This window comes from Vombatus ursinus, unplaced genomic scaffold (genome assembly GCF_900497805.2).
Source record: "Vombatus ursinus unplaced genomic scaffold, bare-nosed wombat genome assembly UNPS02014801.1, whole genome shotgun sequence".
In the NCBI taxonomy this organism is placed as follows: Eukaryota; Metazoa; Chordata; class Mammalia; order Diprotodontia; family Vombatidae; genus Vombatus; species Vombatus ursinus.
The window spans coordinates 14,203,167-14,224,826 of record NW_020954579.1 but is presented as its reverse complement, the minus strand read 5'-3'; the positions used below and the strand labels follow the sequence as shown (position 1 = coordinate 14,224,826).

General features: G+C 38.8%; 1 protein-coding gene across 2 annotated transcripts in view; it reads right to left on the bottom strand.

Moving 5' to 3' along the window:
* RNF157 (ring finger protein 157) overlaps window positions 1-21,660 on the bottom strand; it is a 129,231-nt gene that overhangs the window by 16,955 nt on the left and 90,616 nt on the right. For both annotated transcript variants that reach the window (XM_027873330.1, XM_027873331.1), the window contains exons 3-9: window positions 18,657-18,745; window positions 9,691-9,837; window positions 9,010-9,127; window positions 5,198-5,264; window positions 4,831-4,874; window positions 2,838-2,885; window positions 934-1,005 (exon numbers count right to left, since the gene is read on the bottom strand). In XM_027873330.1, coding sequence (XP_027729131.1) covers window positions 934-1,005; window positions 2,838-2,885; window positions 4,831-4,874; window positions 5,198-5,264; window positions 9,010-9,127; window positions 9,691-9,837; window positions 18,657-18,745 — 585 coding nt within the window. The remainder of the gene's footprint in view (window positions 1-933; window positions 1,006-2,837; window positions 2,886-4,830; window positions 4,875-5,197; window positions 5,265-9,009; window positions 9,128-9,690; window positions 9,838-18,656; window positions 18,746-21,660) is intronic.

Here is a 21,660-nt window from a genome sequence, read left to right as displayed (position 1 = left end):
ATATATCAAGGACAGATATGGATCTTGATACAAAAAGAGAGTCACCCAAGAGAAGAAGTAGCTTCAGAGAATGTGACCTCATGCACCAGAGAAGAATGCCAAGAATGGACTAAAGAAAGGACTTCCAGCTCATAAAGTGCCACTAAGTTGTCCTCTGCAGCACATGTATAGTGCATATGTGTCTCACTACCACTACCTATTAAGTTTAAGCTCACTCTTTCCATGAATGCTATGCATATATGTGAGACAGTGAACTCTAGGTATTGGGGGGAAATGTTTCGTACCAACTGTTTTTACTCTACCAAGTTAGTAAAATGCCTTTGCCAAAAGGTAATTAAGTTTGCTGGCTGCTTGTCAATGGGGAGAATATCAGTGGGGGCTCTTGAGATATAATGTTAAAGTACAGCCCAATATGATTTCTCCTAGAACCTGTGGTAGCAGTTGCCCTTCGGGAGATGGAACCTTTGGATATGAGTTAAAAGTTTGAAGGAGTAGCCCCAGAGGGTTTTACAAGGTAACTAGGCAAAAGGACTGAGACTTGTTACTTCATGAAACTATTAGCTAAATGTTTTACTTGGCCTAGAATGGCATTCTGAGTTTAGGAGACTGAAGAGGACAGAAGTGGGCAAAGCCAGAGCTACAGCAGGGAACTAAGTATGTAAGACAGGGGAGAACATCAAACTATGAGCTGGAAGAAGAGTGAGAATGAGAATGCAGTGAGAGAATACTATGATACCCATTCTCTTTCAACTTCCTTTTTCAGTGCAGATAAAGCTAAAGTCATATAAGCAAATTTAAAGTTGGCATAAAGACAAACATGTAAAATATAAAAGGAGAAAGCGCCACCCCCAGGCCCAAGTTCTTAGTTTGAGCTGTTAAGCTCCCACCTCTATCTGGGAAATGTGCCTTCTGTTCTTGGGCATTAAGCTTTACCTTAGAATCTTGTGTGTTGTACTTGTTTTCAATCCCATAGATTTCTTGAAGGAGATAACTGACCCCATCTACCTGGAAACCACAAAGAGAAAAATTTAAAAAAGATAACATTTGTGAACAATGGATGGGTTCTACTACAGTAGGAGAAAAAGCCTTTTTTTTTTTTTTTTTTTACCAAAGATCACTGATCCACAGAGGAAAAAAATCCAGAAACTCCACAAATTAATTCAGTGGAGCTTTTCCTTTGGGGGATTATTTGATCCCCTATATTCAAGAGGGAGAACAAAACACATGTTTTAAAGTAGATTCTAGCCCTATATTATAGCTAATTAAAGAAGACTTGTCTAGAAGGAAAGAGAAAAATAGGGAAGCAGAAAAGAAGACAGGTAGAAAGAAATAGACATTAGCAAAGGCCGAGCAAGAAGTTAAAAATCTTGTGCTGTTTTCCTTTTACAAGGTTGCTGTAAATATTGTTTTTATATTATAGACAGATATTGACTTTATATATGTATATAGATTTTAAGTTTACATTATTTATCATGTATTATTACTATTATATATTCAGAAGGAAACTTCTGATTGGAATCATTGTGATGTGGTAACAGTTGAGTATTTGCTAAATATTAACTGAATAAATTCTAAATATCCATGAAGACTCTGCTCCCCATAGTCTAAACTAGTTACAATCCATCCTCCCATCTCACATCTAGCCAAAATCCTCCTCTACAAGGCCCCTTCTTAAAACCTCAACTACCAAGGATGCCCAGTTAGGTAAATGCAATTGACAAAGTGGTCCCATTTCCTATCACTCTGATGCTGACTAATAACTTATGCCTGCCCCATTCAATCTCTATAACCCTAGGGCTGGCCTGACACATTCTCATTCCCTAGCTGGCCAACATTTGCTTCTACTTTGGCTGACCTTAGGCAAAATTATGAATTAGATCCATGGTATACTGGGAAGATTATCAGACTTGTAGACGGGAGACAATGGTCATAATCTTTGCTCTGCCACTTATATAGTCAGGCCAGTCACCCTTCTCTGAGTTTCAGTTTTCTCATGTGTAAAATGAGGTTGTTATCATCTTCCTAGAATCTTTCACATGCCTGGCATTCAAGGCTGTCTGTGATTTGGCTTCTACTCACTGTTCCCAACACATTTCACACTACTGCCCCATAGCAACAGCTCTAGCCAAACTAGCCATGCCCACTGCATTCAATTCAGATCAATTCAACAAATCCTCTTCCAAAACTTGATCTTAGTTGTCCTCTTAGAAAGGATCTCAAACTAAGTCACACTAAAATGTTTTTAACTAAGCCTCAATGTGTTTCATTCCCAGACATATTTGCATTTTTACCTAGGGAAAATGCTTGACTCAAAGAAATGAATCTCCCTAATGATTTAGTTTCAGATTACTAGACCTACAGGAGAATAAGAGGTTGGGGTTTCTTTCTCTTTCAGATGTATGTATGGTTGCATTTGTTGAGCTTAATGGTAAGGGATCCTGGTAGGCAACAAACACTTCATTTTTGAACATTTGTATTAAACTGAGGAAAAACTCAAGTTGACAGTTCCCAGTCTCTGTTTTACAGAATTTTCCTCACTTGCTAAAACTGCCCTCTAGTCTCTGGAAGTAAGGATGGCTTGAGAGTTTGCACCTCTCTCCCTTCCCACAAACACAGCCCCTTGGGGTCAGAAGCCTAAAGGAGAAAGCTCTTCCAGTCTTTCCATTCTCTGAATTTCTTGTCTCAGACCCAACAATTCTGAGTCCATAAAGATGCTAAAAATCAGAATCTCTTTTAGGTCAGCCTTGACATCCAAGAACCTGAATCCCCCTCCCCTACTTTTTTGTTCCCATTTGGTGAAGAGGGCTAACAACAGGCCCTGGCCTTCAAACACTTACCACCTGTTTCTGTTTCAGGGGCTTTACGCAGAAAGTGCCATCTGTGTGCTGAAATGAGAAGAGTATTATTATGACAGAGAAGAGAAGGCAAGAAGAGGTCAATTAATTTATTAATTTAAGTAAAGACCTGTTACATATCAGGGACTGTGCTAGGTGCTGGGGACACAAACACAAAGACTAAAATCACCCTGACTCTTGAGGAGTTTACATTCCAGCAGGAGGAGACGCCATGTTCATATGTATGCCATGTACATACTTAAGAATAAATACAGGATCCACATCCAAAGAAAGAACTCTGGAGTTTGAATGTAGATCGAAGCATACTATTTGCTATTTTTTTTCTTCTATTTTGTTTTGTTTCTTCTTTCTGGTGGTTCCTCCTATTGGTTCTAATTCTTACTTACAGCATCACTAATTGAAAATATGTTTAATAGGAACGTATATGTATAGCTTATATCAGATTGTGTGCCGTCTGTGGGAGGGGGATGGGAAGGGAGAGGGAGAAAAATTTAAAACTCAAAAGCTTACGGAAGTGATTGTTGATAAATCAAAATAAATTGATAAAAAAAAAGAATAAATACAGGGATGAAGATTGGTCTTGTGATTTCTTTGGTACTGGTAACCATCAGCACTTTTTTTGAAACTTAAGAATGTTAAAGAGTTGCTTGAAGCATTGCGAGGTTAAATTACTTGCTTGGGGTCACTCAACCACTCTGTGTCAGAGGCAGGACTTGAACCCAGGTCTTCCTGGTTTCAAGGCCAGCTTTCTCTCCACTACAACACTTGCACAGATTAAATATACAGAATAAATAGAAAACAAACACCAGGGAATTTATAAATGCAAAGTAGGTATTTTTTTGGGGGGAAATACTAACAGATGGTCCTTTATTTACTCTTACATATTCAATCTTACATATTTGATTCAATACATATTTATGAAGGCTACAAAAATATAATGGAAAATTCATCATAAGGAAATAAGAATATAAAGAATCCAGAGAAACATGGAAAGACCTTGATCAGGGGTGGGGAATCAGGTCCTCAAGTGTGGCCCTTTGACTGAATCCAAACTTTACAGAACGAATCAGTTTGGATTCAGTCCAAGGGCTGCACCTGAGGACTTAGAGGGCCATATGTGGCCTCGAGGCCACAGGTTCCCCACCCCTGACCTAGATGAACTGATACAGAGTGAAGTAAACAGAATGAGGAGAACAATATGACTGGTCATATGTACTACAATGTAAATGGAAAGAACAAAAAACCCTAAACTGAATGCTCAGCAATTAAAATGATCCAGTTTGGCCCTGAAGAAGAGCTGAGAAAATGTGCCCCCTCTTTCTCTGTAGAGGAGCCCTGGGTGCGGAAGATGGCCTACACTGTTAGACATGATGCGGTTACTGGTTCTGCTGGACTGCTTTTCTCCTTACCCTTTTTTCTTTTAAAGTCTTTGTTATAAGGGTAACAAAACTTGGGCTGGGGGAGGAGGAATAAACTCAGAAATGAAAGTGGTGTATAAACTAAATATATCAATAAAATGAGATTAAAAGCCCAAACATTTAAGAGCCTACTGTGTCTATGACACGGTCCCAAGTACTTGAGGCACAAGGACAAAAATGAAACAGTCAACGTAACACAGAAAACAACTGAGCCAGCCCCAGAGTTAGGACTACTGGAGCTCAGATAGCCTGGATCAGGAGTGGAAACCTGAGGCCTCAAGGTCACATGTGGCCTTCTAGGTCCTTGGGTGCGGCCCTTTGACTGAGTCCAAGTTTTACAGAACAAATCCTTTTATTAAGGGGATTTGTTCTGGGAAGTTTGTATTTAGTCAAAGGGCCGCACTAGAGGATCTAGAGGGCCATATGTGGCCTCGAGGCCACAGGTTCCCCACCCCTGGCCTGGGCACTGACTTTCTTTGTGGAGGGGCAGGGAAATGGGTTATTAATGTTTAGCTTAATCCAAGAAGAGGAGAGCTCTTGCTGGTTTACTTACTCACCTTTTCAAATGTAGCGAGAAGTACATGGCAGTGTCCAAAGTGCTCTGCAAGATACAAAAGTATGAGGTGAAGAAAGCAAGGCCACATTCCACACCCAGATATCCCGATCTCACTAATGATGCTCCCACCCCAGAACCCGCTAAGCGATCACAGGGTGGTGGGATGGGGGAGAGACTAACACAAGACAACACAAGACACATCAGTTCAATGACCTTTAAAATTCTGACAGTAAGGATGAAGAAAACCCTGTTTGATCGCATGACTTAAAAAAGGCATGCTAGCCTGGGCAGCAGCAGCTGTGGCAGGCAGCACCCACCCCAAGAGAGCACTCACTATACACAGAAAGAGAGTCCACGCCCCATCGTACCATCGCCTTCATCCACTACAGCATGGACAACCATTGGGTAGACTTCTCGGTCCAGATCAAAACCCAGCTGCAGAGTGAGCAGAGCAAACGAGTGCACAGAATGAGGAGCTGAGACGCTTAAATGTACTAGTCATGTGTAACATGTGGCCAAACACCCTGATAATATGCCATAAAGGGACATCCTGTCTAGAAGCCTTAAGCGTCATCATTCAGAACAACTCCCTGTTCTCCAGGGACTCAATATACCTTTAACTGCACAAGTCAATTTAGCTATTTCAAAGAGAGCTCTTTTTAAAATTCCTTTCTGATTTTTGCCCATTAGAATTTTTAAACCCTGCCACTCGCTCCCTCAGGGCACTGCTGTCTTAAAACATACTGATGGGGCAGCTAGGTGGTGCAATGGATAGAGTACCTGCCCTGGAGTCAGGAGGACCTGAGTTCAAATTTGACCTCAGATACTTGACACTTACTAGCTGTGTGACCCTGGGCAAGGCACTTAACCTCATTGCCTAGCTCCTCCCCCCCAAAAAAAAACCAGATCACGCTACCCTGAAAAAGATACAACTAATCAATCAACAAACATATATTAAGTACTTACTACATGCCAAGCACTGTGTTAGGCACTAGAGATACAAAGAGAGAAATGCAGTAGTCCCTGCCCTCAAGGATCTTATCAAGTGAGACCATATGTACACATAAGGATATACAAAATCTATAGAAGGTAATTTTTTTTTTTGTGGTCGAGGCAATGGGGTGAAGTGACTTGCCGGGGTCACACAGCTAGTAAGTGTCAAGTGTCTGAGGCCAGATTTGAACTCAGGTCTTCCTGAATCTAGGGCTGGTGATCTATCCACTGCACCATCTAGCTGCCCCAAGGTAAATTTTTAGGAGACAGGAAGGGCACTATCAGCTGGAGGGAATGAGGGAAGGCTTCATTTAGAAGATGGTGCTTGAACAGAGTTTTGAAATAAACAAGGGATCCTCAGAGGTTGAGGTGAAGTGGGAGAACATTCCAGGCATGGGGGAGATTCAGTACAGACATGCAGAGATGGGAAATGAAGCACTCTGTGTAAGGAACAGCAAGGTCTGTTTGGCATTATTCATTCAATCGACATTTATTAAGTGCCTACTATGTGCCTGGTACTGTGCTAAGCACTGGAGTTATAAAAGGAGGCAAAAGACAATAACCTCAAGCAGCTTACAATTTAATGGACCACCAAATCTGTGGGTAGGGAGTAATACTTAATAAGGTTGGAAAGGTAAGTTGGGGCCAGGTTGTAAAGTGAGTTATGAGTTATGAGTTACGAGAAGTGACTTGCCCAGGGTCACACAGTTAGTAAGTGTCAAGTGTCTGAGGTCAAATTTGAACTCAGGTCCTCCTGACTCCAGGGCAGGTACTCTATCCATTGCACCACCTAGCTGCCCCATCAGTATGTTTTAAGACAGCAGTGCCCTGAGGGAGTGGGGGGCAGGGTTTAAAAATTCTAATGGGCAAAAATCAGAAAGGAATTTTAAAAAGAGCTCTCTTTGAAATAGCTAAATTGACTTGTGCAGTTAAAGGTATATTGAGTCCCTGGAGAACAGGGAGTTGTTCTGAATGATGACGCTTAAGGCTTCTAGACAGGATGTCCCTTATGAGTTAAATAGAGGTGCTTGTATTTGATCAGAGAAGAAACAGGAAACCAATGGAGTTGGTTTTTTTATCATGGGAGTGACATGGTCAGACCTGCATTTTAGGAAAAATCATTTTGGCAGTATGAACTGGAAAGGGGACAAACTTGAGGCAGGGAGACCAATTAAGAGAGTACTGTAATAGTTGAGGTGCCAAGCAACGAAGGCCTGAGCCAACATAAGCAGAGAGAAGGGGATACATGTGAAAAATGTTCTGGAAGTAGAAAATAACAAGATTTAGCAACTGACTGATATGTGGAGTGAAAGAGAGTGAGGAATTAGCCATAACTCCTCACTGGATTGCCAGCCGGGGTGACTGGAAGAATGGTAGTGCTCTAGACAGTGAAGTTTGAAAGAGAAGTGGGTTTTAGGAAAAAGATACATTAGTTCAGTTCTGGACATGCTGAGTTTGAGATGCTTATGGGAAACCCAGTTTGGAATATCCATCATCATTCCACCAACCTAGAATTTAGAAGAATAGGTCTGAGTAGAGCTATGGAAATCACTGGCATAGAGAAGATAATTAAACCAATGGCAGCTGATGTGGGTCACTGAATGAGAAAGTGTAGAGAGAGAAAGGAAGAAGACCTTGAACAGAACTGCGAGGATATAGCAGAATTAGGAGGTGTGATATGCATGATGAGCCAGCAAGAGAGACAGAAAACATGGTCAGACAGAGAGGAGAACCAAGAGAAAGCAATGTCATGAAGACCCAGGGGGTCTCTAGAGAGCATCTAGAAGGAGAAAATGTCAAATGCTACAAAGAGGTGATGAAGGAAGAGGACTGAGAAAAGGTTATAATATTGGGCAACTAATAGATTATTGGTAATTCTGGAAAGTTGTTTCATTTGAGTGGTGACACTGGAAGCTAGATTGCAGAGATTTGAAAAAATGAGTGAAAGAAGAGAAAATAGAGTTAACAAGTATAAGAAGAGAGATTTTTCTAGAAGTTTGGCTAAGAAATGGAAGAAAATTCTCAAATGATGGCTTGAGAAGATAGAAAGGCCTAGTGAGGGATTTTTCAGGCTTGGAGGAGATGTGGCTATGTTTGTAGGTAGTAGGGAGAGAACTAGTAGATATGGGGAGATTTAAGCTCTGAAAGGGGATCACTGTTGGGGACAATTTGCTGGAGAAGATGGGATGAGATGAAGGGCACATGTAAAGAGGTTGGCCTTGGGGAGAAGAAAGGGCACCTCTTCCTCAGAGATGGAGTAAAGGAGGGAAGAATGAGGAACGATTCCAGCAATTTTGAAATGTGGAGAAGGGGAGAAGAGGGGGTTCGCTGCAAACGGTCTATTTTCTCCGTAAGAGAGAACAGCATGGGAAACTTGAGGAGAAAAGAGGTCTGGAACAGTCTTTGTGGGAATGGGAAAGAGAATTAATTAGGGAGAAATGAAAGGAGTGTCGTGGTGGTGAAGACCCAACTGAGATTGGGTCACTTAAATTTGTAGTGGACCAAGTTGGTTTGGTTGCCTCATTTCCTCTAGCTCCATTCAGCAATACACGATTAGGAGTGGGGGCAGGTAGACAGTGGGAGTTATCCAGGGTCTGGCAAAACAGAAGTGGTGATAGGATAAGGGGTCTGAGAACAGAGGACAGGCTCGAGCTGAACTGGTTAATGATAGGTTTGAGATGAAGAAAGTGAGGTTAGAGTGGGGGTGATGGCCTAGAAAGGTAATGAGGGATGGAGAGTTTAAAGGCTGTGAGGTTGAAGAATAGGTTGAAAAGAGGTAAGAAAGACCTAGAGAAACTCTCTGTGAAGTAGAGAGAAAGGGGTGTGGGGAAAATTTTGGTTATGGAAGAAATAAAATAAACGTTTTATTTTTTAAAAGGAAAGGCATAGGGAGAGGTAGAATGATAGGATGTTATGATACAATAAAAGGATATGATATATATGTCTTTGGGTATATTAGTAGTGTGACAGAATCAAACACATCGAAGGACATGAAGGAAGAAGCTGGAATGTGTGAAACCTTTTATTGCTTTTATATGCCCTACCTGCAGAAGCCAATGCTCAAGTTGGCTCTTGGATGCTCATGAGTCTCCATTTCCTAATGGAGACATATTCTCCTGCTCCTAATGGCCTTATATTCTCCCCTGTGGCTCATGTCCCCAAGACACTTAGGCAAGAAGCAGCTTACCTCCTCTTCAGCCCACTCAGATGGGTCAACAGTATGGGAGGGCAGGCAGAACTGTTGACACACTCCTCGCTTATAGTGCACTGTCTCTGACTGAAGGCTGCTGTCTTTTGGGATGTAGCTATAGATCAGAGGAGGGGATCAAAGTTAGCATCTTGTACAGATATATTTGATTTTTCCCACTCTTTCATTCTGGTTCTAAATGATGTTCAGTCTCAACCCATGGAAAATAAAGGAGAGAACCTGCTTTATCACAGGTTTCCTTTTGCCTTTGGCTGGTTATGCCATTAGAATTCCTCTACCCAACCCATATTCCCTCAGAATTAAGTCTGTAACATCATGTAGATGATACACTGCTACCTTGCACTGAACCAAGATGGTACTGAACAAGGTAAAAAATTAAGAGCAGCGGGGCAGCTAAGTGGCACAGTGGATAGAGCACTGACCCTGGACTCAGGAGGACCTGAGTCCAAATCCAGCCTCAGATACTTACTAGCTGTGTGACCCTGGGCAAGTCACTTAACCCCACAGCCTAGCAAAAAAAAAATTAAGAGCAGGCCTGCCAGCTCAGGAAGTATATCTTGGTCAGAAGGGAAAATGTCCTACTGGTAATAGTTCAGGACTTGGCTATATCTAATTTATCTCTAGAGGGAGGGGCTCATTTGGTCTTCATCCCTTTTTTACCTGGCTATGCCATTCTGGAACTCTTCAGTGGCCTGATAATAGATGGTGATTGCCACCCGGGCATCGGTGTCGAAAGTGAACTCTACATTGTAGTGGACTTTGGCTTTGCTGACCTCTTCTCCAGGGGTTTTTACTTCCTCGGTGCACCTAGAAGACCTCAGAGAATGAGAACTTACTGTGTTTCCCAGACCCCAGAAAATCCTGTGCCACATGCTTCATAAATTATAGGCCAGGATGCATGGAATATCTGGATACTTGGATTCTCTCTTTATTGGTTCAGTAAATAAGTCACACGCAACTAGAAAAACAACCAAAATTATTTAAAATGAAATCCAACAGGGATAAACATAAAGTCCTACTCTAAGGATGCCTGATTTGTTAGTATGGGCATTGCCACCATTATTTAACTCTAGGCATTCACAGATAGGCTGGTGAATTGTTGTTGGGGCTAAAAAATTCATCATTCTGAGCCTCTCCAAACTTAGGGAAGCTGACTTTCTGACAAAAAGATATACAGTCTACTGCTATATCCATATTGAATGTTTTTCCAGTTTGGTAGAAGTCATGGAGAGCTTGATCTCTGTTAGCATTATCTCTAAAAACCTGGAGTTACCCTTATACAATAATGAGGAATCTGAATGAAGTGCTGAAGCAAATGTAAAGCCCAACACATAGGTTCAAAAAATCAACTTCACAAGTACAGGGTTGAGGGAGAAGAAGTTAAACCACAGAATTAATTTGATTTTTACTGTACTCAAAGGAGTAAATAGTGGGCCATGACAGCCAAAAGGGGTAATCAGAGCTTAGCCTGCAATGACATAAGCCCAATGCCCAACATAAGGAATATGACAATCCTATGTATTCTGGCCAGGTTAGGTCACATCTGGAGTACTGTGTCTGGTTGTGGAAACAACATTTTATTTAAAACTTCTTTAATTATAAAAGTAACAATCCATGGAAACAAATGAATACACATACAAAAACAAGGAAAAAAATTTATACCATCCTCCTTCACCCCCGCTTTTAATGAGGAAGAATCAAAAGAAAGAACAATCAACCAGCAAGCAAATAACATTCTTTTGTTCTGTGTTCCAGGCCTGCCTGGAATTCTGCCACTTCCTTCTTTTCTTTTTCTTATATAGTTGTAGAAAATGTCTAGTCCTACTGATTTCATACTACAACAACCTTATATGAAAGAACAACATACACATTTCCTTAGAGAATTATTTTTTATTATTTTTATGACACTTTAATATTCTACTATATTCATATATCATAATTATGGGGCTGGTGAGGAGACTGCCTTAGGAGTAGAAAATGCCTTCTTCTCACCTCCCCACCTCTACCACTCCCTGTCTGGATAGAAGTTACAACTTAGGACTGCAGGGACCCTCTTAACCCCTTAAAAGAAGAACATCCCTGGGGACTACAAAGAGCCTTCTACCAACTCCTTGCCCCCATGATGACAAAGTCCTAGAAGAAGCTTTTTCTTTTGGGTTGCAAACGCAGCCCTCCACTGTTTCCTCCCAAAAGAACAGCTGGTGGCCAAGGCACAGATTCCTGGGTTTTGCCCTAACACCAAAAACAAAGCAATTTATCTCATACTTAGTGTTAGGATGACAATGTGAAGGGATATAGAAGAACCCAATTCTCCCATAGACACTCCAGCAAATGTCTAAAAATCATTCCAAACAGAACATTAAAGAAAATCAAAGAGAAACACAAGTCAGTCTCTTCATCCAATTCAGAACTTCACAAAGAGACAATCAGAAGCAGCAGTGGCTGAGGGAGGGGTTATACCAGGAATGTTAGCCCTAAACCCAGAAAATGGACCTGAAGCCTACAAGTGCCAGGAGTGAGATTATACCCAAGAAAATGTGAGTAAACAGAAGAAAATATCAAACAAAATCAATAAATATGATAGGCTAAAAGAAGTCTAAAAGGTAAGTAGAAGAGAGTAACTCTACAAGAAGCACAAATAGTGCCATAGAGGGAAAAAAGGACAAGAATGGCAGGAAAATGAAATAATAGATAAAAATTAAATTAGAATTGAAATAAGAGCTCTGGAAGAAAAAGTTATAAGGAGAATTGCTTAAAACAGAAAGGAGAAAACTTTACCCAGTTAACACCCTAAAAAACAGAATAGTGCAATCAGAACTCAATGATTCCATTATATAATAAGAAATACTAGAACAAAGTGAAAAGATTGAAAAAATAGAAGAAAATATACGTCATCTACTATCAAAAACAACTGACATGTAAAACACGTCAAGGAGAGAGAACTTAAGAATCATTGGATTCTCTAAAAAAAAAGGAAACAAAAAATTTGAAGAAATCACTGCCCAGATCTATTAGAACCAAGAAGCAACATGAAAAAAGAAAGAATCCACTGACACTCTCCTGAAAGAAATCCCAAATTAAAAATGTCCAAACCCAGAGTTTTCTGGTTGAACAAAAAGAACAATCAATTCCAATATTTTTAAAATTATATGCAAAAATAGGGAGAGAAGAGATCCTACCAAAATACTTTTATAAGACAAATATCATCTTGAAACCTAACCAGGAAGAGATAAAGCAGAGAAAGAAAATAATAGAACTCTATTTTTAATGAATATAGATGCAAAAATAATGAATAAAATATCAGCAAAAGACTAGATCTTAAGTTAGAAAATCATCATCAAACATGAGCATTTCCACATTCAAAGAAGACTATAAAGAGGATTATATATGAAATCTTGAATCCATTACAGGTTTTTTTAAAAAAGATATATTAAATTTCAACATCTCTTTCTTGTCTGCATTTCCAATCTCTTCTGTATATTTTGTAAATGTTTCATTGACTTTCTTTTCTCCCTTTTTTTAACATCACTATTACTACCTCTCCACTCTTCTGTACAACTTCTTCCTACCCCTTCCCAATAAAGCACATCTTTGCAGCAAAAAAGAATTAATCTCTCTCATTTGAAAATGTATGTTTCATTATGAACCTACTATCTACTCTAGCACCTCTCCACCAGACAGCTAGAAGCACACTTCAACAACTTTTGAAGTCATGACTGGCCAACGTACTGATCAGAGTTCTTAAGTTTTTCAAAGGTCTTATCCTTTACAATGTTGTCATTAAATGAAGTTTTCCTGATTATGCAGCTAGGTAGCACAGTAGATAAAGCACTGGGTTTGGAATCAGGAAGACACATCCTAGTGAGTTCAAATCTGGGTTCAATTTACTAGCTGTGTGATACTGGATAAGTCACTTAACTACCTTAGTTCCTCATCCGTAAAATGATCTGGAAAAGGAACCATTCCAAAATCTCTGCCAAGAAAACCCCAAATGGGGTCACAAAGAGTCAGACATGGGAACAACTAGGTGGCGCAGTGGATAGAGCACCGGCCCTGAAGTCAGGAGGACCTGAGTTCAAATACAGCCTCAGACCAAACACTTGACAATCACTAGCTGTGTGACCCTCAGCAAGTCACTTAACCCCAATTGTCTAAAAAAAAAAAAAGAGTCAGACATGACAGAAACAACTCAACAACAGCAACAACAACAATCTCCTGAGCCTCGACTCTGAGGCAGCAAGGTAGTGCAGTGAATGAAACCTGGGCCTGAAGTCAGGAAGACCTGGGTTCAAATTCAGCTTCAGATCCCCACTAGCTGTGTGACCTTGGGCAAGTCACCTAACCTCTGTTTGCCTCAGTTTCCTCAACTGTAAAATGAGGATAATAATAGTACCTACCTCACAGGGTTGTTGTCAGAATCAAACAAGATGATATTTGCAAAGTGCTTAGCACAGTGCTTGGAACTATATATAGAATTAGCCCTATAAATGCTTATTCCTTTCTTTCCTTTCTCTATTCATTTCACTTTGCATTAGTTCATACAATCTTTCTAGGTTTTTCTTAAACTGTACTTTTTGTCATTTCTTACAGCACAATAATATGCCATTACATTCATAATCAATAATGTATTCATCTATTTCCCAATCATTGGTCACTTGGTTTGTTTCCAATGCTTTGCCACAACAAAAAGTCTGCTATGCTATCAGCATTTGTGTACTTATGGGTTCTTTCATTTTTAGGGGATTATATGCCTAGTAGTTGTATTGGGTTTGTTTTTTTTTTTTTTTTTGGTTAGGCAATGGGGTTAAGTGACTTGCCCAGGGTCACACAGCTAGTAAGTTCAAGTGTCTGAGGCCCCATTTGAACTCAGGTCCTCTTGACTCCAGGGCTGGTGCTCTATCTACTGCACCACCTAGAGGCCCCTAATAGATTTATCTTTTTAAAAAAAGAAATGCTTGTTATAGCAATAAAATAAAGAAACTGAGGGAATAAGAATAGGTTTACTTAGTGAATTCTAAACATTCAACTAAAATTAAATGAAGCAATAACTTCAGTAAAGTAGCATAATGTAAAGTAAACATATAGAAATCATCAGCCTTTCTGTATATTACCAACAAAACTCAGCAGGAACAGATAGGAAGAAAAAAATTCCTTCCAAAATAATTACAGAATGTATAAAATATCTGGGAGACCCCCTACCAATACACACATAGGAATTACATGAACACAACTACAAAACACTCCAGAAATAAAGACAGATGTAAATAATTGAAAAGATATTAATTATTCATGTTTAGGCTATGCCAATATAATAAAAATAAGAGTACTACCTAAATTAACTTGCAGATTTAGTGCCATACTAAGCAGACTACTTTGTAGAACTAGAAAAAAATAATAATGAAATTTGTTTGGAAGAAAAAAAGATCAAGAATCTCAAAGGACATAATTGATAAATGTTGGAAGGGAGGGGCTTAGCCTTACCAAATCTTTAACTTTATTACAAAGCAGTTATCCTCAAAACAATAATGGTATTGGTTAAAACAAATAGAAAATGTAAACACTGGACAGATTAGTTTAAGACCCAGAGGCAACTGAGTATGGTGTTTATTAAATCCAAGGACTGAAACTACTAGGGTAAGCACTCAGTATTTATCAAAAACTGCTGGGAAAACTAGAAAGCAATACGGCAGAAATTAGGCTTAGGTCAACATCTCATGCCACGTATCACAATAAACTCCAAATGGATACATTACTTAATTATTAAAGGACATATCATAAGTGAAATAGAGGGGCAGAAAAACAGACACATTCATAACTACTGATAGGGAAAGTTATATGTTTGGCCAAACAATGAATAAAGATCAGAGATGATAAAATGGAACATTTTGATTAAAAAATTTTAAAGTGCACAAATAAAATCAATGCAGTGATAATTAGAAGGGAAATAGTAAACTTGGAAAAAACTTCACAGTAAATTTTTCTTTACAAGTTCTGATATGTAAGCTACCAAGATATTAGACAACTCTAAGACTACATACAGAGAAGGTGCAGACCTGCCTTGTTAGAGAGTTTCTTCACCCAGGAGTTCCCTATACCAGTGAAATCACAGGTTCAATCCCTATCCCTGTCCAAGATATATAAAGGATTGGTGCAAGTATATTGGAACAAGAACCATTCCCAAGTAGACAAATAGTCAAAGGCAGTTCTCAAGAGACTATCAAAAACTATCAAAGTTATCAAAGAACACATGAAAAAATTCTCCAAATCATTAATTTAAAAAATGCAAATTAAAACAACCTGAAAGTTCCACCTCATACCTAACATGTTGGCAAAGATGATGGAAGAAAGGAAAGTAAAATTTGTTGGAGAAAATATGGGAGGACAGAGACATTAATGTATTGTTGGTGGAGCTGAGAATTAATCCTACCATTCTGGAAAGCTGTTTGTAATTATTCCCCTAAAGTAACTAAATTGTGCAAGACCTTTGACCCAGAAGCATCACTACTACGAATATACCCCAAAGAGACCAAAAGGGAAAGAACTCACGTGTACAGAAATATTTATAATAATACTTTTTTTTTAAGTGAGGCAACTGGGATTATGTGACTTGCCTAGAGTCACACAGCTAGGAAGTATTATGTGTCTGAGGCTGAATTTGAACTCAGGTCCTCCTGACTCCAGGGCTCATGCTCTATCCACTGCACCACCTAGCTGCCGTATAATAATACTTTTTTATTGCAGCAAAAAAAACTGGAAGCAAAGCAAATACCCATCAGTTAAGGAATAGTTGAACAAATTATAATATGTGAATGTGAGGGAATATTATTGTGCTTTAAGAAACGACAAAAGGGACAGTTACAGAGAAACCTGGAAAGACTTATGTACGAACTGATACAGAGTCAATTTAGCAAAACCAGAAAAACAAGATATATGACTCAACATTATAAAGGAAAACAACTGTGAAAGACTTTGGAACTTTGATCAATGCAATGACCACTCATAATTCTAGATGACTGGTGATGATTCCAGCTTCCTGACTCTTGGTAGAGAGGTGTTGAGCTAGAGGGGCAGAATGAAGCATGCATTTTCAGTGTATGGATTTTCAGTTTTCAGTGACCAGTGTGTGGATTCATTGTGTTTGACTGTACTTATTTGTTATAAGAGAGGACCCTTGGGGGAGGGAGAAGAGTTAAAAGAAGAGTTGGGATGTAATGATCGTGACTAAAAAAGAAAAAGAAAACAGCATCAATGACATTAAAAATACAGAACAAAGAGCAGAAGGGGACAGATACAATCATAGCAGTGTTGAAAACACCAAGTTAAATTTAATATATACCTTTTCATGGTATTATATATATTCCACTTTTTCTGTTCTTCATTTTATAAGGAAATATTCACATTTATTGATGTTTGTCAAGTTCACAGTAACAACAACAACAAAATATGTCATGATGTATTGACCTAGAAATACCACTATTAGATCTGTATCCTAAAAAAGATAAAACATAAAAAAGAAAAGGACCTATATGTACAAAAATACTTATAGCAGCTCTTTTCTTGTGACAAAGAATTGGAAATTGAGAGGATACCCATTAATTGGGGAATGGCTGAACAAGTTGAGGTATATGATTGTGATGGAATACTATTTTGATATAAGAAATGATGAGCTAAATGCTCTCAGAAAAACCTGTAAAGACTTACATGAACTGATGCAAAATGAAATGAGAAGAGCATTGTACACAGTAACAGCAATATTGTAAGATGGTCAGCTGTGAATGACTTAGCTATTCTGATCAATACAATGTTCCAAAACAACTCTGAAAGACTTATGATAAAAAATGCTATCCATTCCCAGAGACTGAATGGATGGAGTCTAAATACAGTCTGAAGTATACTTTTTTAGCTTTCTTTATTTTTCCTGGGTTTTTATTTTGGTCTATGTTTTCTTTTACAACATGACTAACATGGAAAGCTGTTTTGCACAACTACATATGTATAACTTATATCTAACTGCTTGCCTTCTCAATGAGGGGGGTGGGGAGGGAGGGAAGGAATTTGGAAATTGTTTTTACATATAATTGGGGAAAAAATACTAAAAAGAAGAAAAACATATCATGATGTACTCAGTCACCCTCTAATTGCTAAATATATATATATATATGTTTTTGTGTGCATGCATGTGTGTGTTGCTTCCAATGTTTTGTTTTTACCAATAGAACAACTCTGAACAATTTAGTACAGATAAGTCCTTTCTTCTTCAAATTTGAGGGGTGTCACATTTTAGGAAGGGCACTGAAAAGCATAGAGAAGAGTAACCAAGATGATGATGAGAACTCAAAACCATGTAATAATTGAAAGAACGAGGCATATTTAGTCTGGAGAAGAGAAAATTTAGTTGAGGACCAGGATGGTTTTCTTAGAGTACTTTTTTAAAGGCCTAGAATGTTAGGCAGAGAGAATAGATTTGAAAAACTTACAAGTTAGAGCTATCCCAAAGGTGGAAGGGAGAGCTTCAGCAGGTAGAGTTCTCCACTACTGGAGGGCTTTACTTAGAAGCTAGATGACTACTTGTCAGAAATGCTATAGAGGTAAAATGCTGCCCAAGAATGGGCTGGACCAAGTGATCTCTGAGGTCCCTTCCAACTCTGAGATTCTATCATTTTATAAACTGAGTAGCTGATAGCTGGTAGGCTCCTGAGGCCTTATTATATACCTCAGCTCAGCCTGTTCCTGCAACTAACTCCCCTGTGTACTTTGGAAGCCCTGCTGCAGTTTGTTCTGAAGCATGGCCTTGGTTCCTTTATCCCCGGAGTTGGCCCTAGGGATGGGACTGAGAGAGATCTAAAGATAGAGAAACAGCTGGCAATATGCTTAAGGGCAAAATATTTTCCTTAAAGAGATAAAAAGAAATACATCTACCTTATGATAATGAGGATGACCAATATTCTGTTCCCATTCTCAGAGTCAGGCAGTTGTGATAATTTTGTATTTGCCGTCACCAGATGATAATCCCCAAGGAAGGAGTGAGGCAGAGCTGGCCCTGTGGTGGCCCAGCCATAGCATACAAGATGCACTGGGAGCAGTTTCACTTTAGCAATCATGCTCTCATGGACATCAGAGTGAAAGCAATTAAATAATAATATTAATGATGATGGTGATTTTAATAGCCTACATAGAATACTGATTTTCTCAGAGGAAGAACATATATAATAAAAGTAAATCTCATATGTATATATTAAAATAAAAACTAAAGACTTATGGCTTCAAGCTCTCATTTCCATCTCTCTGTGAGAGCCATGAACGAGTCACTTAACTCAGTTTTCTCACCTATAAAATGGAATAACACTGAGCTCTTTTTTTTTTCAGGAGTGTAGGAGGGTATTAATTTATTAATAAATCCTTGTGAAGTTCTTCATAACAACGAAATATTGAAAACCTTGGGTCCAAAGGTACCTGATCACAATACTAAATGGCTGCTGTCTATACTGGGGACAGACTATACTTGTGAAGACAGAGATCATGTTTTGGGTCTGGGCAAAAGCATCTTTCTGAATCTTCTGTGTGAACTATCAGTCTCCATTTCATGACTTAGATCTCCAACCCTATCACATTATCTTAGAACTTACTTTACTAGCCTTAGAGTATCTTTGCGGATGTTGATTAGGCTTCTCAATGTCTTCACAGGTTCTTGGGGAGGTGGGGCTGCATAAGGAAACTGGATTGAAGACAAAAGAAGAGAGAAAAGTTTGGTTACAAAGCTTATCTGGGTCACTGTGCATTAGTTCAAAACTTGGAGAATTAATCAAAACAGTCTCCTGAAGTTCCAAATGCCTTAGTGAAACACTATAGCTAGGTCAATCACGAAAGGCTTTTCAACTTGACCTTAGATGTCAGAGAGCCAGACATGCATGTCCTTTCCTTCAGAGATGCCACATGGTGCCTTAGGAATTTAAGAACTGCAAATAAAGGGAACTGTATCCTGTGTACAAAGCTGGGGCTTTCAAATAGTGAAGTAAAGGTTTTGACCTCAGCTGATCATAAAAAAGCTATATTTTTCAAAAACGTGGGCCAGCAGTTATTTTTGGAGGAGGCAAAGGTTTGCAGTGATCTTCATCATCTCCTTTCACCATTCCCTTAACTACCTTCTGCTGGCTTCTACCTCTGTTGTTGGAGATCTGGATTACTGATAATAGGGGAAAAACAAGAAAGGAAAATGTGAAGCAAAAATGACAAATTTATTTAAAATTGAACACAGAAGTAAGTCAATATGCATAGCTGTGCATGTGTTAACTAGCATTCCTAAGTTTAGTGAACCATACTCCCTCCATAACCACTGATATTGGGGAACATGTTTTATATTCATCTTTTACTCCTTTTAGGGGAGAGGTAAACTATAGAGTATTCAAATATAATAAAATTTTGTAAAAAAATTTTTGCATCTATTATATTTCATTAGTGGCCCTAGAGAAAATCCTAATGGATACCCCTGATAATGAACTCTCAATTATCTTGGATTTTGGACTTTGTGGGTTATATGACAATCTTTTAATCCTAAATCTAAATTCACAATAATATCCCTGAGAAGAGATATTCCTCTCAATTTCCCAATGTTCTAACTATAAATAATAATAATAATAATAATAATGTTCTCAGATAATGATAATATTAGTTTAAGCAAAACATGACTAAGCAGGTAAAACATAATACCACACTAAAAACATTATACATTGAAGTCACATGAATAACTTTCGTATTATCCTTTTTGGGGGAGGGAAGCAGAGGGTGATTGACATTTACATTCACATTCCAAATCTCCACTTTAACACTTAACTGGGAGTGTGCTGTAAAAGAAATATTTATGTGCAATTGTTCCCTGAGTTTCTAAACAAGGATAAAAGTCCAAAAAAAGAAAATAATTTAAAGATCCTTCCCCTCCCCCAAGCCAGATTTCTTTTTCCTTTTTGAGGATAAGATCTTAAGTGATAAGTACCAGACAAGGTCTCTCAAGTTACTCAGCTCCTCAGGAAGGGCATAAATATGATGGATAATTTCTACTAGAAAAATTATGTAAAATTTAAATATACTTTCAGAGAGGTGATTTTTCATTCCAGGCCCCAAAACAAAATAAAAATAGGCTCTCAGCTGAGAATCTGCTCAAAATTCCCTGATCCTGTCTGCCACCGTTTTTTGGGGGAAGGGGGAGGAGCAAGATCTTTTCCTTACGTGACTATAAAGGAGATTACCAGATTATAAACCTCTAACAGCAGGGATCTTGTCTTATACATACTTAATATATCTTCCCCAGTGCTTAGCATAATGCATTGTATAAAATAGATATCTTGCCTAAATGAATCAACGTTGAATACAATTTCTTGACAGAGACAAATACTCTTTACTTTTCTACATCCAATTAAGCATATTACCATTACTTGAGTGCCCTATTGCTTCTCACTGAACCTGTCCACTTTTCTCAAATGTTCTCCTTGACAAAGATCATTAAACTAGAAATGGAGCTATCCAAGGCTGAAAAATGAATTGAAATACCTATTTCTCCATTCACTGTCCATTCCATCATTAGAAGGAGGACACAGCTTCCAGACACAGGACTACTGGTAGCAGAGAATGCAGCCAGCTGCAGACTCAAGAGAGAGCTCTTAGCAAAGGCTTTTACCAAATGGGATAGTTAAGAACAGCAACTATAAAATATATCCCCCATAATCCTGGAGTGTACCCTCTACAAATACACAGAACACCTATAGAAATAGTGAGCACAAAGGATCAAAGTGTTAGGCAGATTTAAAGGTAACACATATATAGCTTAGATGACTTAAAATTGTGGCACTGCCCCACTGGGACACTGGCAAGGACCCAATGCCCTTTCTCCCTTCATTAAGTCTTTCCCCAGGTCCACCTTGGATGTAGCATCTCTGCTCAAAAAAGTGCTCAGTGAGACTCCCACACTATGCTCCTCTCTAAAGTTCTATTCTAGATTGCCAGGGCCAGCTCTCTCAAGCTAGCTCTATCCTCTGCTGCTTGGCTGCCTTGTTCCTGAAAGCTGCTCCCTCCTCCTAGTGACAAAGTAGACAGTAAGTGAAGTGTCCCTCACAGTAAATATCTCCTGGCTGATTGTTAACTAGAAACACATTGGTGGGGATTTATAAACTATCGTTTTAGGAATAGCTACTCAGGATACCCAAAAAACTGTCATAGTAGTAACAGTAACCCTCTTCTGGGGAGTTAGCCCAAAAGGAGTACTATATAGTCATTCCCTCACTAAAGTCAACATTTAATAAATATGTTTCCTCAACCCACATTCATAGATTCTTCTGCTTTCATTTTTATAGTTTAGACATTATGATTTCACCAGTCCTAAGTATACCGATTAAAGGAATAGGTGGTGATGAGTTAAAACCATATAAACTCTCTTTCTGGTGCTAGCATAGATGTCTTAAGAGATCTAGGTTAATAAAATAGATAAAATAATAATAACATTACTCTTCTCTTATTCCTCTACAAAATAGACCATTATGCCCACAGACAGTTCAAAGAACCCAGGAAAAGAGAGGGACAAGCCTTCTATAAGGTAGGACCCAATCTCTCATACTCAATTGTATGCAGATTGATAGGATG